Source organism: Bos indicus x Bos taurus, chromosome 18 (genome assembly GCF_003369695.1).
Source record: "Bos indicus x Bos taurus breed Angus x Brahman F1 hybrid chromosome 18, Bos_hybrid_MaternalHap_v2.0, whole genome shotgun sequence".
Taxonomy (NCBI): domain Eukaryota; kingdom Metazoa; phylum Chordata; class Mammalia; order Artiodactyla; family Bovidae; genus Bos; species Bos indicus x Bos taurus.
Genome location: NC_040093.1, coordinates 6,296,107 through 6,320,381, shown reverse-complemented (window position 1 = coordinate 6,320,381; position 24,275 = coordinate 6,296,107). Strand labels below are relative to the sequence as shown.

The 24,275-nt window shown below is 39.9% G+C and overlaps 1 protein-coding gene and 2 pseudogenes across 3 annotated transcripts in view; 1 reads left to right on the top strand and 2 right to left on the bottom strand.

Moving 5' to 3' along the window:
• Nucleotides 1–322: 322 nt before the first annotated feature.
• The window catches only part of LOC113876091 (zinc finger protein 665-like), a 29,753-nt gene continuing 5,800 nt past the window's right edge, over nt 323–24,275 (bottom strand). Inside the window, exons 2-4 of one of the 2 annotated variants that reach the window (XM_027514916.1) lie at nt 22,727–22,809; nt 15,747–15,873; nt 323–5,398 (exon numbers count right to left, since the gene is read on the bottom strand). In XM_027514916.1, the coding sequence (XP_027370717.1) occupies nt 2,637–5,398; nt 15,747–15,873; nt 22,727–22,741 (2,904 nt within the window). In that variant the 5' untranslated portion in view covers nt 22,742–22,809 and the 3' untranslated portion in view covers nt 323–2,636. The remainder of the gene's footprint in view (nt 5,399–15,746; nt 15,874–22,726; nt 22,810–24,275) is intronic. The other variant, XM_027514917.1, reaches the window with a different exon arrangement.
• On the bottom strand, nt 7,607–9,582 carry LOC113876097 (annotated as a pseudogene). Its single transcript, XR_003506420.1, has one exon. The product of XR_003506420.1 is annotated as an actin-related protein 2 pseudogene (transcript).
• On the top strand, nt 16,708–18,039 carry LOC113876098 (annotated as a pseudogene).

The following is a 24,275-nucleotide window of genomic DNA, read 5'->3' as shown; positions in this document are numbered from 1 at the left end:
ATCCAGGGATACCCTCAGGAGGAACGGCGTCGGCGAAAGAGGAAAGGTAAAGGGGAGAAAATGAGGCTTGATCTTCCTTGGTTTACACAGAAAGCCAATAAAGTCCGTGACACCGGACTTGCTCTCTTCATGGAGGCCACAGGCGCCCTCTCGATGGGGTGAGGATGCAGGGCGTCCCCTCCCCTGAAGACGCTAGGCGCCTTCCTGATTGAGTCTTAGAAGCCCGGGCAGTTAAGTGAACTCAGAGGGTCCCTGTGCTCCAAAGAGTCATCCTGAAAGAGAGAGAGAAAAAGAAAAAAAGAATGACACAGGGAGACCAAGCTTCAGTGAGCAAGGCCCGGAACTTTATTTTTAAAAGGAGCTTTTATACCCTCAGTTGTACATAGAGGATAATGGAAGATACAGAGTCATGCAGGATCAGCAGTCCTTGAACCTTATGGAGACCAGGCTTTCTTTCTGCAAACTTTTTGTATACAAAGGCTTTAGGTGATTTACATCATCTTCTGAGCAGGAGGCCTGTTAACATTTTTCTTCTGATAAAGGTTAGTCAACCAGAAAACCTATTTTCTCTAAAGGTGATTTTTCTGAAGTTTGGCACCACTCCCTGAAAGCACTAGATAAAGTTGCATTTCTATAGGGCAAAGGTGCAGTGGGCTATAACAAGGAAAGAATTTATTAACTCAAGGGTCTACAGTTAACATCAAGGCTACTACTTATTTTTTCTATACACAAACTATATTAATTAATATACTCCCAGGGACACAGTGGGTAAGGGATATGGAAACTTGGCAGCAAGCATTGGCTCAACAATGAAATCCTTCACCAGTTCTATTCTAATAATTTTTAACTCCCCAAAAAGCTCTATATTGTTACAATGTCTTAAGCTTTCCGTGCCTTTCGTGGTTGGGAGGCTGTAAACAATCACATACATAGTTGTAAGAGTCCGGATAAACCTGTCAGGCAAGTTAGAAAGCCATCCAAGGGGTTTGGATAGAAACACTCCTATTGTGCCCAGGAGATTTACTAACTAGAGCTCTAAGTTGATTTCTTTCAGAGAAAGGTGGTTGGGGATAGACCCCGTTAATGTCAGAGGAGTTGGTGAGAGTCATAAAATAGTAAGACAGACAGATTCTGGTTTGGGGGTAGATGCTGGAGCAGGTCCAGGAGATCCCTCGAGTCCTGATCCGCCTTTCCTGTCAGGTCTTCTTCGCATGACCTTTGTTATGGGTGGGATCTCCTGTGGTGGCTCCCGGCACTACACAACAGGCCAATCAACTGAGAGACTACTTGCTGGGCAAGGAATAGTGACTTTATCCAGAAAGCAGGAGACCAAAAAGATGGTGGACTACTGTCCCAAAGAATCATCTCTGAGGAGTTAGAATTCAGGTTTATTTTACACAAAAAGATTGCTATAGCTTCTTTTCAAATATGGACTTACTGCAGTTGCTCAGTACCTGAACTAAAGTCATCAGAGAAAACATATAGTGAAAAAGGTAAAGGATTTGCCACAACCACTGAGTCTGGGAAGTATGGCTCCACTATGTTCCTATCTTGTGACTTTTGGGTAAGATCCTTGCCACACACATTACATTGCTGTGTGTTTTCTCCAGGATAAATACTCTGATACTACTGGAGAGATGTTGAGCTGTGAGGATAGGGTTTTTCTTTTTTTTTTTTACACTTCTGAAACTGGTGAGGAATCTTTCTAGAATGAATTCATGTTCTAAGGACCTAATAAATACATATATATATGGCTTCTATGCAGTATGAATTTTCTCATGAAGCCTAAGATGTTGGCACACTCATGATATTTGTATGGTTTCTCAGGAGAATGAATTTTCTGACCAACAGTAGGGTGTGAATTTTGAAGACTTCTACCATATGCCACATTCACATACTTTTCTCTCATGTATGGATTTTCTGATGTTTAGTGAGTGCTGATACCTGAGTAAAGGATTTTCCACACTTGAAACATTTGAAAGGTTTCTCTATATGTATTCTGCAATGACTTGTAAGCTGTGAATTCAGACTGAAGAACTTGCCACACTCATCACATCTTAAAGGTCTCTCTCCAGCATGAACTCTCCAGTGAAGTCGAAGATGTGCTTTTTGACCGAAGACTTTTCCACACTCATCACATTTGTAAGGTTTCTCTCCAAAAAAACGCTCTGATGACCAGCAAGGTGTTAACTTCAGCTTAAGACTTTGTCGCATATATCACATTTAAATAATTTCTGTCCTGTATGTATTTTCTGATGTCTCCCGAGGTTTGAGCTGTCAGTAAAGGCCTTGCCACACTCATCACATTTGTAAGGTTTCTCTCCAGTATGAACTGTCTGAGGGACTGACTTTACACGAAAGGCCTTGCCACACTCATCACATTTGTAAGGCTTCTCTCCAGTATGTAATCTCTTATGAGTTAAGAACTGTGAAGGTTGACTAAAATGCTTGCAATACTCATTACATTCGTGAGGTTTGTCTCAAGAATGAACACGCTGATGAACAGCAAGCTGTTCACTTCCCCTGAAGACTTTGTCACATATATCACATTTAAATAAATTCTGTCCTGTACGAATTTTCTGATGTCTCCTGAGTTGTGACTTGTCAGTAAAGGCCTTGCTACAGTCATCACATTTCTAAGGTTTCTCTCCAGTATGAACTGTCTGATGCCTTAAAAGGCTTGACTTCACACGAAAGGCCTTGCCACACTCATCACATTTGTAAGGTTTCTGTCCAGTATGAATTGTCTGATGACATAAAAGGAATGACTTTACACGAAAGACCTTGCCACACGCATCACATTTGTAAGGCTTCTCTCCAGTATGAACTGTCTGATGCCTTAAAAGGGTTGACTTTACACGAAAAGCCTTGCCACACTCATCACATTTGTAAGGTTTCTCTCCAGAATGAACACTCTGATGACCAGCAAGCTGTTTACTTCGCCTGAACACTTTGTCACATATATCACATTTAAATAACTTCTGTCCCGTATGAATTTTCTGATGTCTCCTGAGGTGTGACCTGTCAGTAAAGGCCTTGCCACACTCATCACATTTGTAAGGCTTCTCTCCAGTATGAACTGTCTGATGAATTAAAAGGATTGACTTTACACGAAAGGCCTTGCCACACTCATCACATTTGTAAGGTTTCTCTCCAGAATGAACACTCTGATGACCAGCAAGCTGTTTACTTCGCCTGAACACTTTGTCACATATATCACATTTAAATAACTTCTGTCCTGTATGAATTTTTTGATGTCTCCTGAGTTGTGACCCGTCAGTAAAGGCCTTGCCACACTCACCACATTTGTAAGGTTTCTCTCCAGTATGAACTCTCTGATGACTTAAAAGGATTGACTTTACAAGAAAGGCCTTACCACACTCATCACATTTGTAAGGTTTCTCTCCAGAATGAACGCTCTGATGACCAGCAAGGTATGCTTTTCGGCTGAAGACTTTGTCACATATATGACATTTAAATAATTTCTGTCCTGTATGAATTTTCTGATGTTTCCTGAAATATGAGCTGTCAGCAAAGGCCTTGCCACACTCATCACATTTGTAAGGTTTCTCTCCAGTATGAACTGTCTGATGACTTAAAAGGAATGACTTTAAACGAAAGGCCTTGCCACACTCATCACATTTGTAAGGTTTCTCTCCAGTATGAATTGTCTGATGCCTTGAAAGGACTGACTTTGCGCAAAAGGCCTTGCCACACTCATCACATTTGTAAGGTTTCTGTCCAGTATGAATTGTCTGATGAGTTAAAAGGGCTGACTTTGCATGAAAGACCTTGCCACAGTCATCACATTTGTGAGGTTTCTGTCCAGTATCAATTGTCTGATGAGTTAAAAGTTTTGACTTTTCACGAAAGGACTTGCCACACTCATATTTGTAAAGTTTCTCTCTAATATGAATTGTCTGATGCCTTAAAAGGCTTGACTTTAAACGAAAGGCCTTGCCACACTCATCACATTTGTAAGGTTTCTCTCCAGTATGAACTGTCTGATGACTTAAAAGGAATGACTTTAAACGAAAGGCCTTGCCACACTCATCACATTTGTAAGGTTTCTCTCCAGTATGAATTGTCTGATGCCTTGAAAGGACTGACTTTGCGCAAAAGGCCTTGCCACACTCATCACATTTGTAAGGTTTCTGTCCAGTATGAATTGTCTGATGAGTTAAAAGGGCTGACTTTGCATGAAAGGCCTTGCCACAGTCATCACATTTGTAAGGTTTCTGTCCAGTATGAATTGTCTGATGAGTTAAAAGTTTTGACTTTTCACGAAAGGACTTGCCACACTCATATTTGTAAGGTTTCTCTCTGATATGAATTGTCTGATGCCTTAAAAGGCTTGACTTTAAACGAAAGGCCTTGCCACACTCATCACATTTGTAAGGTTTTTGTCCAGTATGAATTGTCTGATGACTTAAAAGCATTGACTTTACACGAAAGGCCTTGCCACAATCATCACATCTGTAAGGTTTCTCTCCGGTATGAATGGTCTGATGAGTTAAAAGGGCTGACTTTGCATGAAAAGCCTTGCAACAGTCATCACATTTGTAAGGTTTCTGTCCAGTATGAATTGTCTGATGAGATAAAAGTTTTGACTTTGCACGAAAGACCTTGGCATACTCATCACATTTGTAAGGTTTCTGTCCAGTATGAATTGTCTGATGCCTTAAAAGGCTTGACTTTGCATGAAAGGCCTTGCCACAGTCATCACATTTGTAAGGTTTCTCTCCAGTATGAACTGTCTGATGACTTAAAAGGCTTAATTTTACACGAAAGGCCTTGCCACACTCATCACATTTGTAAGGTTTCTCTCCAGTATGAACTATCTGATGACTTAAAAGGATTGACTTTACACGAAAGGCCTTGCCACACTCATCACATTTGTAAGGTTTTTCCCTGTGTGCTTTGAGGTCTTGCGTTACTACTGAAGGATTCATAAAGTCATTCCCATATATATTAGAAACACTGGTTTGGGCACTAGGAGGAATTCTTTGAAGTGGTGAAAATGAGAAACTGTTGTTGCCAGACCTCTCAGCTTCATTATATTCAGAAATTATCCCGCCAATTTGAAATATCTGCAGTTTATCCTGAAAGTTAAATCCAAGCCTACTTCCAAAGGGCTTGATTCCTGCATTCTTTCCATCATGTGAATCTATTCCATCCGTAACATTTCCATTAAGGCTTACAGGTGTTCCTTTGTAATTTCTTTTGTCATCTCTCCCCTGACACTCAGAGTCACATGTATTTTCCTGACTTTCCCAATGATGAAAATGTTTGATTTCACAGCTTTCAGGTCTTCCCAGCATCAATGTTTGGAATATTTCTCGTTTATCGCTGTTCCCTTTGGGTTGTAAATGCTTGATCACATGTGTAGGAGAGATATCTACAAGATAAAAAGAACCAGAGGTATCCTGCTCAGAATAATTCAAAAACAAATCTTTCATGTTGAATATATATTACACCAAAAGTAATACTTACACCAAGTTGTGAAACACCACAATGATGACCTTAAGTTTTTAGAAACACTAAAGGAATAGAATTCTTAACTTAAGAAAGCATGATAACATAAATTCACCGTTAAGATAGCCTAGTTTTAAAACCATACTCACATTGGACAATCTTAGGCCAACTCTCAAAACCAGAGTATTTTTTTACCAGAACCCCTAAGAACATATCAAACAACAGTTGTCTCAAATTGAAAAGAAAAATATTACACTATCATTGTATTCTGCATACTTACTGTACATAAATACATTCTAAACATTATATTATATATTGTAACAGTAAATAATCGAAAACCAAGCTTACCCAAATAATAATTAACTATTCATAATTGGTTGTTTACAATTGAAAACAAATGAGAAAATGAAGAATATGACTAAAACAATTTTTTGTTCACAGCAGTTTTCTAAATCTGCTATAGAACTACGTACCCAAAAAGAAAAGGCATTTTACAATGTTAACAAGTAGTATGTGTCACCTGTATTGCAGAATACACACTAAAAAGACCATCATCTGTACATGACATATACATTAAGACATAAAATATTCACCAGTTTTCTAACAGTCAATAACCAAAGCAATCCCTACCAATGTCGTTGTTCAGTCGCTCAGCCGTATTTGACTCTTTGCGACCCTGTGGACTGTAGCCCACAGGACTTCTCTGTCCATGGGATTTCCCAGGCAAGAATAATGGAGTGGGTTGCCATTTCCTTCTCCATGGGATCTTCCTGACTCAGGGATCAAACCTGCACCTTTTGCATTAGCAGATGAATTCTTTACCACTGAGTCACCAAGGAAGGCCTCTCTCTAGCCATGCAGTATTCTTAATTACCTGGTTTAATGGCACCAAAATATAATAAATAAAAAGTGAGTGCTTTGTGTATTTACTGACTAAGGTCAGACACAATATTGCTGAAAAATGTTGCAAGTGAAAAGCATACAAGATATAATGTAGTTGAGGATTGACAGAAAAAAAATTCTGTAAAGCAATAATCCTTCAACTAAAAAATTAATAAAATTTTAAAAAGATATAATGTAGATAAAGTCATATCATAAAGAACATGACAATATAGATATTACCTTTTTTAAACAAAAGTAAATTTTTTTTTCAGGCAAACTTCTTTTATTTGTTCAAATTGAGGTAAAAGAGACAAAAAAGTACATAATATTAACAGAAGTGATACAATCTCTTATAACTTTATTTTTCAATTTAGAAGGAATTTAAGTCTGGGTACTATTTTATATTTTTTTTCAGATACCAAGCAATACCGACAGGATTCATAAATACGATTTTCTGACAGGAAAGTCTGCAAACATTTACAAAATACCAACTTTTCTTTCAAGCCTAAGATGGCTAAGATTTAGTAGTTATGATTAGTTTTTTCAGTACAAGTACATATTTAAATCTTGATTTTTGGGGGGCCAACATTTTAAATAGTCATATTTTACTCCACTTTCAGGTTTTAAATCAAAACATACCAAAAACAAAAGAAAATTAGTGAAAATTACCCAACTGGCAGAAAGTCCCATATTTCAATGTTATTTTTAACCTAATAATTATAACCTACTGCCAGTAATTATTTATATGTATCTACTTGTTTTTATTAAATAAGCACTAGTCGGTTATATAAAAGAATTTTTCAAGAATGGTACTTGGCACTGGGTTACTTTAATGCTTCTGGTATAAATAGAAGCACTTAGAAAAAATACCAGCTCTTAAGCAATTTTTGTGTGAAATTTGAATTTCCAAAAGCATTTTTTCAATGTTACTTTTCCACTGATAGATTCTAGGGAGTCTAATCCCAGTTGACATGGTTAATGCTTGGGGCTAGTGCACTGGGACGACCCAGAGGGATGGTATGGGGAGGGAGGAGGGAGGAGGATTCAGGATGGGGAACACATGTATACCTGTGGCGGACTCATTTTGATATTTGGCAAAACTAATACAATTATGTAAAGTTTAAAAATAAAATAAAATTAAAAAAAAAAAAAAAAAAACAACAACTCAACATAAAAAAAATGAAAAAAAATAAAATAAAATAAAAAATCCCCAAACCACATAATAATGGGACACTACATCTGCTTTTTACATCATATGGAAACAGTTTCAGGCAGACCAAAAGTAGAAGAAAACCTGCCAAATCAAAGTATTGTAAATAAAGTTCATCTCCCATACCCTAGAGCAGAAAAGCTCAAAAATCAAAAAATGAATATCAAAAGACTACCCCTGTCCTCCACACAAAAACCCAGCCTAACAGTTTGGTTCTGAGCCTACCATTTCCCTAAAATGTTAACACCAGAAGCTTTAAAGTACTTAAAGCTGCAGCAGTAACTGTAGAAAGCACCACACTACAGAGGAAACTCCACAAAGGGCTCAGCAGCTGCCCACCCAGTCCTGACCACCCCCACCCCAGTAATATGTAAAAGCTGTTAAGTTTTTTCTTATGCTAATAAAGGCATACCACCTAGTGTGCTAAAGACTAAAACTAGCAGCATTAGAGCAGTAAAGTGAAAATAGGAAGCCTACAGGAATGATCTAAATGCCTAAACAAAGCAACAGACAGGACCCTTGCCCTCTCCCTGTGTTCGCAGGGACGTGGTAGAATTAAACAGTCAGATTTACCCACATTAACACAAACTTAACACAACTTCCGCAAGACACCAGAATAAAACCTGACCTTTCCAGTCAAGGGGCACAGACTGACAGGCCTCTTCCAGGTCCTGCAGTTGAATGAGTTCAAAGACTGGCAGTAATGGAAAAAAAGAAAGCACATTAGGGCGTGATGGGAACCAGCTTCACAGTTTATTGAACCGTCATCCCGAGTTTCTCCAGCACACGAACACCCTTTTCTTGGTATTCCTGTCGGGTCATCCAGAAGTTGTCTTTGTCCTTCATGATGTCCGCTAGAACTGCACCTCCCAGGAAAACCATGTGCTTCCTGCGGGGCGGGTCTTCAATGCGGATCTTGAATTTAGAAAGTTTTCCCACATCACCCTTCAATACTCGTTCTAAGTAAAGCTGTTTAAGCTCTCGTTCCAACCAGGATGGCAGACCACGGTACACAGTAGACCCTCCAGAAAGCACAATGTGCTTACAGAACTCAGATCTGGTATCAATGTCAGCCACCTGGATTGTGTTAAAAAGCAATTCAGCAACACCTACTCCCTCGACATTGATCAAGTGAGGCTGAAACAGAGCTTCCGGTGCTTCAAACCTCTCTCCCCCGACTTTGATAATGCGGCCATCTGGGAGTGTGTAAGATTCAACCAATACTGTGGTTTCTAAGGCCAGTTTCTGCTCTCGTTCAATATTATATCCCACATAACACAATTTTTCTTTAATCATGCGAACTGTTTCAAAATCAGCAGAATGGTTGAAGGCATATTCCCGCAACAGAAGCAACTTGATAAGATATCTGGTAATATACCTCCCAGCAATATCCAGTCTCCTGGTAAGGTGAGGGAGAGAAAAGCCTTCATACACGGGGCAAATGTGAGTCACACCATCTCCAGAGTCCACCACAACTCCAGTTAATAAACCTTGAGCACACAAAGTCAGGACTGCCTGGATGGCTACATACACACCAGAAAACTGGTAAGTTTCAAACATTACCTCTACAATCTTCTCTCTGTTTTTGGCTGGGTTCATAGGAGATTCTGTGAGTAGAATTTTACAATTCCTGGTATCTATGTTAAGTTTCTCTGGTCCAAATATGTAGTCCCATAGGTGTTTCATGTCATCCCAATTTCGTACTATGCCATTTTCCATAGGGTAATTAACTTCTAACATCGAGCGTAATTCACTTGCCTCATCATCAAGCATAAGATCCTTGATTTCAATGTTTCCCACTTTGGTGGTCGATCTGATAATAGGTCTTCCAACCAAAGCTGGGAAGATATGTTCTGGAAAGTTAGAGCCTACATATCCACACTTCACAAACCTGGTGCCGTTATCGCACACCACCACCTTCCTGCCCTGGCTGTCCATCGTCCTCCTGGAAGAGAGCCGGAGCCGCAGCCACTGCCGAACAACCTAGAGCACCCACTGTCCGTCTTGTTCCTCTTCCTCCTCCTCCCTCTTCCTGACCCCGCCTTCGGTCTAACTTTTTCCAAAAGTAAATTTTGAGTATTTACTATAAAACATGCACTACTGTAAGCCAACTGACAGCACTAATTTGCTTTAAAAGGCTTGAGGAAAATTAACACGTTTTTCTCTAATCAGAGCAGGAGACACACCAAATGGCGCACAAAGTGGTAAGAGAAGCAGGATATGAATCTGAACCTACAGACTGAGAAAACTTATTTGTCAACATGATCACCGACTGAATGAAAAGATTAGAAAATATTAAAAAAAAAAATACAAGCAACGTAGAAAGAAAATATCAAGGAAGATACAAGACAGAATTAATCCATTTAACTATTATTCAACCATCCCATCTCGAAATGGGTTGTGAGTCATCATGGATGCACAGAGTGCTTTAGGTCATGTCCTGAGAAACTTGTTCAATAAATGACCAGAGATCTTTACAGTGAGAGTATGTAAAAGGTGGAGGGATGTGGTAGGTGAGAACAGTGTTTCCATCCATATCAAGGTACTATGTGAGGAATGGTCAGGACTAAGAAAGGGCCTGTGTGGAGCATAGGGTACATAGGTTTATGTCAGATATCAGCTTGTGACCGCATGTCTTTGTGAAGGTAACTGAGAGCGCAAACTAATATACTGACCTTAAAAGAAAAGAACTGGTTCAGCAAGTTTATGGGCATTATACTATGGGTATGGGACAGAAACAAGAGAGATTTTAAAAAGTGACTGTGATATATGGAGAAAGCAGGATAATATCTGTTATACTATTTACAATGTAATGTATCCAACTGTAAATTTTGTAAGTTACAATGGAATGCTAATATTCAAGAAAAACATACACAATATTCCCGGATATTATGTAAGAATCTTATCGGCAGAAATCAGAAGGAAAATCCAGGAAAAGGCTATCTAAACCTGGGTTCCTCTGCCAAATATGATTAACCTCTCTTTTGGACATTTATTTCATTTCTTCTTCCACACATGTTCATCTCAAGATCGAGGAGTATCAAAGAAAAGGAGGGACTGAAACTGACTCTGGAGGACCTTCCCAGTTACAAAAGCCTTCTGGAGGCATCCAACTCCTTTTTGTAGAAAAAGGCTTCATTCTCCTAGACCTTCCCTGAGTTCAAAAGAGCAGATTCAAACAGTTACTAATACATAAAAGGATCATACCATGTTCAAGTGGGATTTATTGCAGGGATGCATGATTTCTCAATAGCCATAAGTTAATCAGTGTGATACACCACATTAGCAGTTGAAGACTAAAAACCATATGATCATCAATAGATGCAGAAAAGGTTCTGACAAAATTCAAGCGCCATTTATGATAAAAACCCTTCAGAAAGTCAGCACAGATGGACCCTACCTCAACAAAATTAAGACTGTATATGTCAAACACACAGCTAACATCATACTCAACAGGGAAACACTGAAAGCATTCCCCTTAACAACATGAATAAGACAAGAATGTTCACTATTGCCACTTTTACTGGACATATTTCTGGAAGCCCTAACCACAATAATTAGAAAAGAAAAAGAAATAAAAAGGAATTCAAGTTAAAGAAATAAGAAAGAAGTAAAACTGTCACTATGGTGCTACACACAGAAAATCCCCAAGATGCCACAGATGACTACTAGACCTCATCAATGAACAGAGTAAACTTGCTGGATAAGAAATATATAGAAAACTGCTGCACTTCTATACACTAACAATGATATATCAGAAAGTGAAATTAATGAAACAATCCCTTTTACCATCTCAGAGAAAAGAATAAAACTCTAAGGAATAAACCTACCTAAAAAGTCATAAGAACTGTACTCATAAAACTATAAGATGCTGATGACTGATACCAAAGATGACACAAACAGATGGAAACATATACCATGTTCTTAGATCAAAAGAAGTAACACTGTCAAAATGACCATACTATCCAAGGTAATCGACATATTCAATGCAACCCTTATGAAATTAACAATGACATATTTCATAAAACAAAGAAAACCTTAATTTGTACCAAAATACAAAAGACTCTGATATCTAAAACGATCTTGAGAAGGAAGAACAGAGCTGGAGGAATCATGTTCCCTGAGTTCAGACTATACGACAAACTGACAGTCATCAACGTGAAAGTGAAGTCGCTCAGTTGTGTCTGACTCTTTGCGACCCCATGGACTGTAGCCTACCAGGTTGTTCTGTCCATGGGATTTTCCAGGCAAGAATACTGAAGTGGGTTGCCATTTCCTTCTCCAGGAGATCTTCCTGACCCAGGGATTGAACCTGGGTCTCCTGCATTGTAGGCAGATGCTTTATCCTCTGAGCCAGCAGGGAAGTGGTATGATAATGGCACAAAACAGAAACACAGATCAGTAGAACAGGATAGAAAACCCAGAAATAAACCAATTTACTTGGAGTCAATTATTCTATAACAAAGGAGGAAAGAATACAGAATGAAGAAGTCTCTTTAATAAGTGATGCTGGGATAAATGGATAGTTACATGAAAAAGAATGAAATTACAACATTCTCTAACACCACATACAAAAATAAACTCAAAATGCATTAAACATCTAAATGCAAGACCAGATACTATAAAATTCATAGTGGAAAACAAATGCAAAACACTGACATAAATGTCAGCAAAATTTTTTTGGATCTTAGAGTCATGGTAATAAAAGCAAAATCAAACAAATGAGACCTAATTAAATTCAAAACCTGTCTGCAAAGCAAAGGAAACCAAGCAAAGAACAAAACCACAACTTTTGGACTAGAAGACTATAGATGCAAATGATGCTACCTATAAGGGATTTATTTCCAAAATATACAAACACTTCATACAGCTTAATATCAAAACAAACAAACAACGCAATCAAAAACTGGGCAGAAGATCAAAACAGGTATTTCTCCAAAGGAGACAAACAGATGGCCAACAGTCACCTGAAAAGATGTTTGACGTCTCTACTTATGAGAGAAATGCAAATCAAAACCACAAAAATGTATCACCTCACACTGGTGAGAATGACCACCATCAAACAGTCTACAAACAATAAAGGCTTGAGAGGGTATGGAGAAAAGAGAATCCTCCTACACTGTTGGAAGGAACATAAATTGGTACTGCCACTTTGGAGAATGGCATGGAGGTTCCATAAAGAACTAAAAATAGAGCTATCACATGAACCAGCAATTCCAATCCTGGGCATATATCCAGAAAGGATGAAAACTAATTCAAAATGACACATGCACCCCAATGTTGTTAGCAGTGCTATTTATACCCGGCAAAACATGGCAGCAACCTAAATGTTCACTGACAGACAAAGGGATAAAGAATATGTGGTACATATATACAAGGGAATATTGTGAAGTGAAAGTAGCTCAGCCATGTCCAACTCTTTAAGGCCCCATGGCCTGCAGCCTGCCAGACTCCCCTGTCCATGAAATTCTCCAGGAAAGAACACTGGAGTGGGTTGCCACCTCCACCGCATAAAACACAATGAAGTAATGCCTTTTGCAGCAATATAGAGAGACTTAGGGATTATTCTAAGTGAAATCAGACAGAGAAAGACAAATATCATAGGATATTATATGTTGAACTGAAACAAATGATACAAACGAACTTATTCACAAAATAAACTCACCAGCATAAAAAACAAACTTATGATTACCAAAGGGGATAGTGCAGGATGGTGGTGGGGGCAGGAAAGGGAGAGATAAATTGGAGTCTGAATATATACAAACTAATATATATATATGTAATAGATAAACAACAAGAACCTACGATATAGCTCAGGGAACTATACTAAGTAGCTTGTAAACTGCTGTATACCTGAAACACAACATTGTAAAGTAACTATACCTAGAAAGTGGAGAAGGCAATGGCACCCCACTCCAGTACTCTTGCCTGGAAAATCCCATAGAGGAGCCTGGTGCTGCAGTCTCTGGGGTTGCTGCGAATTGGACACGACTGAGTGTCTTCGCTTTCACTTTTCACTTTCATCATTGGAGAAGGAAATGGCAACCCACTCCAGTGTTCTTGCCTGGAGAATCCCAGGGACTGGGGAGCCTGGTGGGCTGCCGTCTATGGGGTCGCACAGAGTCGGACACAACTAACGTGACTTAGCAGCAGCAGCAGAAAGTGGAGAAGGAATTGGCAATCCACTCCAGTATTCTCGAGTGGAGAAACCCAGGGACAGAGGAGCCTGGTGGGCTGCCGTCTATGGGGTCGCATAGAGTCGGACACAACTGAAGCGACTTGGCAGGCATGCATGCATTGGAGAAGGAAATGGAAACCCACTCGTGTTCTTTGCCTCGAGAATCCCAGAGACAGAGAAGCCTGGTGGGCTGCCGTCTGAGGGGTCGTACAGAGTCGGACACGACCGATGCAAACTTAGCAGCAGCAGCAGCAGTCCATTTAACCATTAAAAAGAATGGTTAAAACAAAAACAAAAACACCTCTTGTGGAGATGTTCTAAGCATGTTCACAAAGGTGTAAAAACTACTAAATGGGGGAAGCAGTCTATGAAACAAGACATGTTGACAAAACTGAATACCCACCAGCAAAAGAATTTACTTGGAACATTATCTTACACTATAGAAAAAAATGAATTCAAAATGGTTCAAAGACCTAAACCTAAGTTCCAAATGTATAAAACTCCTAGAAGTAAATGTGTAGGAAATGTTTCTGGAAATTGGACCCACAAATGATTTACCAGATAGAACACCAAAAGCACAGGCCACAAAATAAAACTATTATTAATAAATTGAACTATATCCAAATTATAAACGACTGTGCATTAATGTGCAGTGAGTTTGAAAAGACAATCAACAGTAAAGAGAAAATATGTGGAAATCATACATCTGATGGTACATGACTACAAAGAATATATCAAGAATTTTAAGAGGGACTGATCACCAGTTCCACCATAGGGACCATTCCCCAATCAACCATCCAACCCATTGCAAATACAAAACAGAAACACTAAGAGTAACACAGAAATTTGAACTCAATGCTAAAATTAAAAAATACTTACAATGCACAGAACAACAGTGCAGCCAATAGCCTCATAGATAGAGAATGTGAACTTGGACAAACTTGTCCTGGGATAAATTCCCATACGATTTACAGACACTAAAATATATGGTCCTTGATATACATGAACAACACTGTCATGGTGCCCTTGACCGAGTCTCCAAAGGCAGAAAATAACCTGGAAAGATGTATCAGGTTTTCGCAATACTTTCTCTCTCATAATCCTAGAACATGCTGACCACTCTACTGGATAGCTTCAAGTGGTGATTTTGTGCAGAGCAAGAAAATAACATTAGGAATAGTGTCTCCATCACAGTTTTCTGTTACCTAGTAAATCCACCCCACAGAGACTCAGCAGAGGCTGCCAATTAAACATAGGTGGATTATCACAGCAAGGAAACCAGATAAAATTTCAGACCCTCAGGAATATATTTCAAAGAAATTTAAGAGGTAAAATGATACAAAGTAAGGAGAATGTAACATCAGGAATGGTTGACATTCCCAGACTGGGTAGAGCAGCACAAGAGTAAAAATAATACAGCATGAAGGTCAGACATCACAGCATCTTGAGATGGGACCATGTGCTCGACCTACAGATGGCCAGCTAAGAGCCCGTGGGATTCACATATGCTCCCCTTGTAGGATCTGGGATCAAAAAGACGATCTCTCTACCCACTCTCCTTACATTTGCCTAAGTAACAACCACAGAGGATCCAATCCACCAGGTTGTCCCAATCCTAAACAGAAAAAAAAGCCCTTTTGAGATACTCGTTTTTCTTTATACGTTGTATTTTTGACTATTTTTACGTCACTCCCCACTGTCCAGAGCTTTTTCTCATGCTGCAATGTGGAGATAATATTCAGATCCGAAAGAGAAATTCTGGGACTCCCCTGGTGATCCATTGGTTAAGACTCTGCATTTCCAGTGCAGGGGGTGCAGGTCTGATCCCTAGTCAGTGACATGAAACAGACACAGCATCTGAAGAGGGTCAGTTTAACCTTGTGAAGCTGTGTTATGCCCAAGTCACCAGAACTCTCAGATGAAAGACATCAGGGCCTCCCAAGGGGCACACAGGGAAAATGCAGATACCCAAGGGCAGCTCTGGAAGGAAGTCATCCTCACCCACAGACAGCAGGTTCCTGTAGGTCTCCAGCATCACGTCCCTGTACAAGGCCCTCTGAGCAGGGTCCAGGAATTCCCACTCCTCCTGAGTGAATTCGATGGCCACATCCTCAGAGGTCAGTCGTTTCTGAAATCAAACCACACGTCACCAAAACGGCCATGAAAAGTTCTCATTTTCATGCAAAAGAGAAAGCGTAGTAAGGGGTAAGGATTGACTTGGTTGAAGTATGTGTTCTAACAGATCCATGCAGGGGTATCTGGAGAAATTATGCATCTCTAATTTTAATTTCTTATGCTTTTTCATAAGACCTTATGAGATCCTCCAATTAATATGGATTTTTCATCACTGCTCAAAATCCATGAAATATATACAAAGAAAACTCAACACTGTATTGGCTATACAGAAGTGTCAGATATTATGTTCTACCCAGTGAGTGCAATTCATTATCTAGATGAGGTACAGCATGAGTGGTGTCTTCAGAGATGACGAAGTCCATGGCACTTTTAATGGAAAGGTCAAAAGTTTCAGTTATGACACTGATAACAGCAGCAAGGACCAAAAGTGTCTGAAGGCTTCCGGTTGTTCTAAATTACTGTAGTATTACTCTAAACATTAAACAAGTACTTTACAGGCAAGAACCTGTCATCAATATAATAGCTCATTAAAGAACAACCTGTTCCCACCTTACAGAAGAAAAACTGTGTCACAGACAGACACTATGAGAAACTCGACTCAGATCAAGAAGGTAAGAAACGTTACACGAAGCACGTGAAGTCAGAGGCTTGGGCTCAGCAACTGAAGCTTAAGCATCTAACAGTTAAGTAATACAGAGAACATTGAAAGTCCTTTGACAGAGGGCTCCTAAAGAAAACTTGAAAGAAGTCCAAGGTGAGCCTCCTCCTTGCCCCTCTTGTCTGCACGGGGAGCAGCTCTCGGGCCTCGGGCCTTCATCCCCTGAAAATGGACCTCTGCGCCAAATTCGTCTCCACCCACTTCTTGATCAGGAGAACCTCCCTGCTGTTGATTGATCACTGTCGAGACTGGTGGTGAAGGACGGGAGACACTGACTGATGAGAGCCACAGCAGCTTGGGAGCCCCAGGTCCCCAGACCATCTCACTTATTCCTAGCCACAGCTTCCAAACCAGTGCCATTTCAAGGGACTCTGACACAGCAGCCAAGTTCCCTGGAGCTGGAGCTGCCACAGCAGGGGTGGCTGGCTCCGGGCCTGGAAGTGGGACTGTGTTCGGGAGCTTCATCACTGTTGTGTCAGGAACCCTTCTCTGAAACAGAAGCTCTTCTACACCATGGGCTTGGCCCTCTCAAAGGCCATGGGGCTCTTTTGCCTGATGGTGGTCTAGTTCATCTTCTTCATGATGTGAAGGAGCTGTTTCCACCTCCCATAGTTCTTTCTCCTGTGTCTGCCCTGTATGTTCCCTTTCCTGTAACTCCCCAGGCAGCCTGGGGAAAGTGGTGGGCTCAGGGTTTGACAGAAGGAAAACAAATAAATATTGTATTACTATGAAAAAAACACAAAGTTCAAGGCGAACAATGTGGAATGGCATGAAAGGTCATTATAGATGTGGATACAGAAACACAACTGTTAGTAATTTACTACTTAAAACACTAATAGGATTGTTTAGAAAATTTCAAGGCCACAGATTATACTGATAACATAATTTAAACTCAAAAAAAAAAAAGGTGATATGTAGTTTTTAAATAATAATGTCTTGTATCTAAACCACAGACTTGCACATGAATGCATACATATCTATAAAAAATTAACTGAAATGAGAGGATGCATCTCTTGACAGATTTTTTTGGACAATTTTATATCCATTTATTCACATGTATTTCAGCATCTTTCAGACAATAAAAATGTATCCTTTGTATTGAGCTGAGTTTGTCAACAGCATTCTATACTAGGCTACCAAAAGAAAACAGGTCAAAACATTAAAAAAAAAAATACTTGAACTAAATTCATAATAAAATTACCATATACAAAAATACAAATACAATTTTATCCACTTAAATTTACATAGCAGGGCATTAACAGAAGCCAAAGACTTTCTTTGCTTTTTTTTTCCATTAATAAAACAGTGATTTGAAATTAGAAGATTCGTTAGATTATGACAAAAAAAAAATTATAGCAATAGTAAAGTAAAAAAACTTCTTGGAGAATTAAAAATCATGGCAAAAAAAATATAGTTATTAAGCAAGACTATCTCAAGAAACATCATGATGGGAAGGAAACATTCAATATATTCCTTCTGAAATTACAGTGGCATGAAAAGAGCTGTCCAGGGTGCCTGTCTTTCACCACCATACAATGCGCATGAGCAGGGGTCAACAGAAGAAGTAACAGGAGGAAAAACACTGGGCAAGAGACACAGAGTTTGTCAGAGAGTTGAAACAGGTAGTACTCACAAACCTAAAGACATGGAAAGGTGAACAGTGAAAGGATGGAAAAAGTCCATCCTAAAGAGAGCAGGGGAGACTGTTATATCAGACAAAATAAACTGAAGGAAAAAAAAAAAAAGTGCAATGAAATAAATATTGTATAATGATCAGATCAGATCAGATCAGTCGCTCAGTCGTGTCCGACTCTTTGTGACCCCATGAACCGCAGCACGGCAGGCCTCCCTGTCCATCACCAACTCCTGGAGTTCACTCAGACTCATGTCCATTGAGTCAGTGATGCCATCCAGCCATCTCATCCTCTGTCGTCCCCTTCTCCTCCTGCCCGCAGTCCCTCCCAGCATCAGAGTCTTTTCCAATGAGTCAACTCTTCACATGAGGTGGCCAAAGTACTGCAGTTTCAGCTTTAGCATCATTCCTTCCAAAGAAATCCCAGGGCTGATCTCCTTCAGAATGGACTGGTTGGATCTCCTTGCAGTCCAAGGGACTCTCAAGAGTATTCTCCAACACCACAGTTCAAAAGCATCAATTCTTCGGCGCTCAGCCTTCTTCACAGTCCAACTCTCACATCCATACATTACCACAGGAAAAACCATAAAATGGTCAATTTACCAAAAAGCTGTACCAAGTAAAATATATATAAACATCTTATATTAGATATGTCAGAAAAATGAAGCAAACATTAAGGGAAAGGAGACAGAAATAGTGGCACAGGAATAGTATGAGATTTCAACATCCAAGTTGAACAGGCATGTACAGATCACATAGCCCAACAAAAGCATAAAACACTTGCATCTCAAGGACACATAAAACATTCTCTATGAAACACCACAGGTTAGGCCCAAATCAACAATTTTAAGAGACTGATACCATGAAAGTATTGAGAGGGTTACAGGCAGGAAGGCCAGGGGTCTCCAAACGGAGGAAGTAGCCTGCAAGTGTCAGACATTTTTATCTCTCTTAAGCGGCAGGAGGAAACAAACTAGCGATATTTTTTCCTTCTCCATACAAATTTAAAATGAGGTTTCTCTTAAAATACTGTGTTGCCATAATAACACTTGGTTTCACCTGAAGTTAACTATTCTCAAACCTTGAGTTAACCAATGCCTTTTTCTTATGGAAATGTTTATCTTAAGCTATGCTAATGTACTATATGCATTTACCCCAAACTCTGTCTTCAAGTCCCTTCAGCCTCTTGGCTCAGAACCTACTTGACAAACCAGTATGTTATATTCTGATATTGCTCCCCTAATCTATGTAAATGAAACTATTTGTATGGTGATCTGCCCTTCTTCAAGATTCAAGTTAATCATTTTATGGCCCAGGATCAACCATTTGGTGCCAAGATTATCCCCAAATGCATCTTATGGGTGAGGGGCCCAGTGCCATTCTGAGTTTTAAGACATTCCTTTCTTTCATTAACAGAGTGCTAGTGACTATAGAACATCCAGCTGAAGACTAGCAGGCGGGTACTCTTTCTGCCCCCTTCTGATGCCTAAGTCAGAAGCTTTCTCTATCTCCTTTATACTTTAATAAAACTTTATTACACAAAAGCTCTGAGCCATCAAACCTCATCTCTGGCCCCCGATTGAATTATTCTCCTCCAGGGGCCAAGAATCCTGGCATCTTTGCGTGATTCAATAACAACCTTTCAGGATCTTCCCTAACAATGAAATAAACACAAGAAAAAAAGAAAATTCCCCAAATGTGGACATTAAACAACTCACTCTTACACCACAAATGGGTCTAAGAAAAAAACCACATGGAAATTTTTAAATACATGGATAAAAATGAAAAGACAACATTAGAAAATTTATAACACACAGAGAAGACTGTACTAAAAGGAAAGTCTGAACCGTTAAATGCTTACAGTAAAAAAAGAGAAAAGATCTTAAATCTGAAATCTATTTTTAGACCTTTAGGAAGCAGAAAACAGAAAACAAACTAAACTCAAGTTTAGCAGAAGGAAACACGTAAATAAGAAAGATTAAACCTGAGATACAACAGAAAGAAGAAAAGTATAAAAATCAACAATCTAAGAGTTGATGTTTTGAAAAAACTGTATAGGAAAACCCCCACCTAGACTAAGGAAAAGAGAAAAAAAGATTCAAATAACTAAAAACAGATATGAAAAAGGAGTGATTACAACTGAGGTCAAAGAAAGTTTCTAAAGATAAGGAAGTACTATGACCAATAATGCCAATAAATGACAGAATATAGGAGATACGGGCAAATTCTCAGAAACACATACTCTTTTACTTATTAAGAAACAGAAAAATTGAGAAGTGTTGAAAGTGAAAGTGTTAGCCACTCAGTCGTGTCTGACTCTTTGTGACCTCATGGACTGTAGCCCACAAGGCTCCTCTGTCCATGGAATTTCTCCAGACAAGAATACTGGACTAGACAGCCATTCCTTTCTCCAGGGAATCTTCCGACCCAGGGATAGAACCTGGGTCTCCCTCACTGCAGGCAGATTCTTTATGATTTGAGTCACCAGGGAAGCCCATTATACCTAGAGAGATTTAATAAATAGTCAGAAACCTCTAAGAAAAATACAGGACCAAATTTTACCAAGCATTTACAAAAGAATTACCACTAATCCTGTAATTCTATGGAGCAAGCATGATTCTAATAGTTTGCTGATTTCCCAAAGACACAAGAAAGGAAAACTAGAAACCAATATCCCTGACGAATACTGATGCAAAATTAAAATACTTGCAAACCCACTTCAACACATATTAAAAAGATCTGGAGAAACAGACATAGAGAACAGACAGAGGCGGGAGGGGAGGAAGGAGAGGGTGAGATGTATGGAGAGAGTAACACGGAAACTTACATTACCATATGTAGAGTAGAGAGCCAATGTGAATTTGCTGAATGACTCAGGGAACTCAAACAGGGGCTCTCTAACAACCTACAGGGGTGGGATAGGGAGGAAGATGGGAGGGAGGGGACAAAGGTATACCTATGGGTGATTCATGTTGGTATTTGGCAGAAAACAACAACTTCTGTAAAGCAATTATCCTTCAATTAAAATAGATAAATAAAAAGATCTGACACCATGACCAAGTGGAGTTTATTCATATAAAGTAAGGAGAAGTCAACATACAAAATCAATTAATATGACACACTACATTAACAGATTTAAGGGAAAAAAAAATACAGGATCATCTCGATGCAGAAAAAAACCATTCGACAAAAATTTGACAATCTTTCAAGATGGAACACTCAACAAACTACAAACAATACATTATACCAACATCAGTATAATAAATGCCATTATGAAAAGAGCACAGCAATGGGGAAAGAATGAAAGACCTTTTGCTCTGAGGTCAAGAAGAAGGCAAGGATGCACACCCTGCACTACAGTTCAACAAAACACTGAAACCCTTACAGCAATTAGATGAGAAAAAGAAATCAAAGGTCAGCAATTGAAAAAGAAGTAAATTTATCTTCTTTCCCATGTGACAAAGTTTCATAGGTAAAAGTCATAAAGATTACAAAAGAAACATGCTATATCAAAACAGATTCTTTAATAACCACACAAAGGATCAATCAACCAATTAACTCATTATCAAACCTGCCATGGCAATCTTTGTAGAAACTAAATAAAACATGGTGAATGTTATAGAACTATTCTAAGAGCAAACAGCAAAACTCCTGAAGAAGGAAGATGGAGGTCTTTCTATTCCAAAACCTATTACAAGGAAATCAAGGTGACGTGGTACTGGTATAAAAACAGACAAATAAACCAACTGAACAGAACACAGTACTCAGAAATAATTCTTTCTGTATATGTAAGGTATATCCACAAGGATGTATCCACAAGATACACAAAACAGCAAGGACAATCTCAATAATCATGATGGTGAGAAAATAGATATCCACCAGCAAAACAATGAAGCTGGAATCTTGCTTGCATTAAAAGTTAAAACATTTCTGTGTCAAAGGATTCAATCCACAGAGTGAAAGGACAACCTCTGAAGAATGGAGGTGATGAAAATTTCCACTTGCCAGAGACTTAGATTCATTTCATAGATTAAATCTGATGATAAACTAAAAAACCCTGTATCACTGATGTCTATTTCTGAACTTTCCATTCTATTAACAATAAGGATTTAAGGAGACTGACCCACATCTTTAGCTTGAACTGCCCTAACAAAGAACAAACTGCCCCTAATTGATCTGATTCCCAGATTTCACCAGCTATTGTGCATATTAATACCTCACTTCCAAGTGCAGTTTCCTTACCCTGGTGGACAGAGAGCAGACAGAGCATCCAGGTAGGCCCTAAGCAATCTCTGCTGCCCAACAGCACTAAGACCCCATCTCCAACCCGTGGGTGAGAAGCCCTGCCCAGGACGGTGCCCAGGGGAGCCTCCTCACAAGGGCCAGGTCACCGGGTCATGGGCAGACGGGATCTAAGTGGAGACGACAGGCCCTGAGGGAAGGCCCCGGATGAGTGTGTGTATACAGGAGTCAGACAGGATACTCCAGAGTCAGACACGATTAGCAAGTCCAGAGCAGGGCATTTCAGGAAGGACAGACTGAATAGGACCTTACCTGAGAAAGTGCCATGCCTGACTCCTTTTCTTTCCTCTTCCTCAACTTCAGGGCTTCCTCAGGCAACACAAGTCTTCAGAGGTCTACCATGAAAGTCGAAAACATGCTGCTTAATGCTTAGAGTCAGCACATCCCCCTTCTGAGCCCCAACGACACACACAGGGCAGAACTCACTGTGTGGAACAGACAGTCCTCTGTGGCCACTGTCTCAGGAGGGACTCAGGACCGTCAACTCCCGCAGAGAGACCAACATGGGACTTTCCCACACTTTCCCTCGGATCGCAATCCCCTCCTGGTGAGGCCTCATGTACACAGCAAGCAGGGGCCACCTCCGCTGACCCCACGATCCCCTTCAGGTCACACAGCAGGCCCTGGTCCAGACCCACTCGGAGCAGAGTGCCCCCTCCTCAGCTCAGATCTCAGCCCTCAGGACTGGGAGGACTCAGAGTCCTGATACTCAGTGAGGGAACCAGACTGGAATCAACTGGGGCACCTGAAACATTCTCGAGCCGTGGACCACAAGTTACCTGAAGGGGAATCTGTGGTCAGAGGGTACAAAACATGGGTATGCAACATGCCTCATCAACGAAACGTGAAGCCTGGACTGAGCACCATTCAGAGGAGAAAAGCACCTCCCAACTCTCTTTTTCATCCCAGCCTAACTAAGGTGTAACTAACAAAAATGGTACAAACGTACTGTGCACAAAGTGATCATGTGAAAGATTCATACATTGAAGAATTATTACAGTGGAGTAAGTTACACTTCCATCTATGAGTACACTGTATTTCTCCTCACTGGGCGAATTTCAAGTATATAGAAACACTACCGGCAGCATGCAGTGCCTCAGATTCCCAGAACTGAAAATCTCTACTCTTTGCCTAACAGTGTCCCATTTCCCCCTCCACCCAGCTCCTGGTAACAGCCTTATTACTCGATGGCTCTATGAGTTTGACAAGTCTAGTTTCCACATACAGTGTCTGTCCTCCTTTGTCAGCCTTCTTTAACTTGGCATAATGTTCTCTAGGTTCATTCAGTTCAGTTCAGATCCTTGATTTTTATATACAGAGAAAAAATAGTTCATGAATATACAGTATATAATAAATATTCCTATACCATACTTTTGTTACCTATTCTTTTGTCAAGAGACATCTGGGCTGTGTCTATGCCTTGGCTACTGCAAATCCAGTCACACTCATGGGACTGCGGACATATCCCTGAAAAACTGACTGCTTTCCCTTTGGATATCTGTCAGAAATGGGTTTGACAGACTGTAGGCCTGTTCTATATTAATTTGTTAAGGAACTTCCATTTTAGTTTCCAACATAGCAGTACCATTTACATTACCACCAACAGTGCAGTTAAGATTCCGTGTTTTCTGTACTGTGCCTGTGTATGTGCTTATTTTGGGAGGACAGGAGTGGATAACAGAGAACCCAGCACTGGCCTGGCAGCAAGAGAGTTGCAGCTGCATCTTCTAGAGGACCAGCCTCCGGGCTGCAGATCACTGAGGTATCGCTGCCCTGTGATTCTCGGAGCCATCTTCCCCTA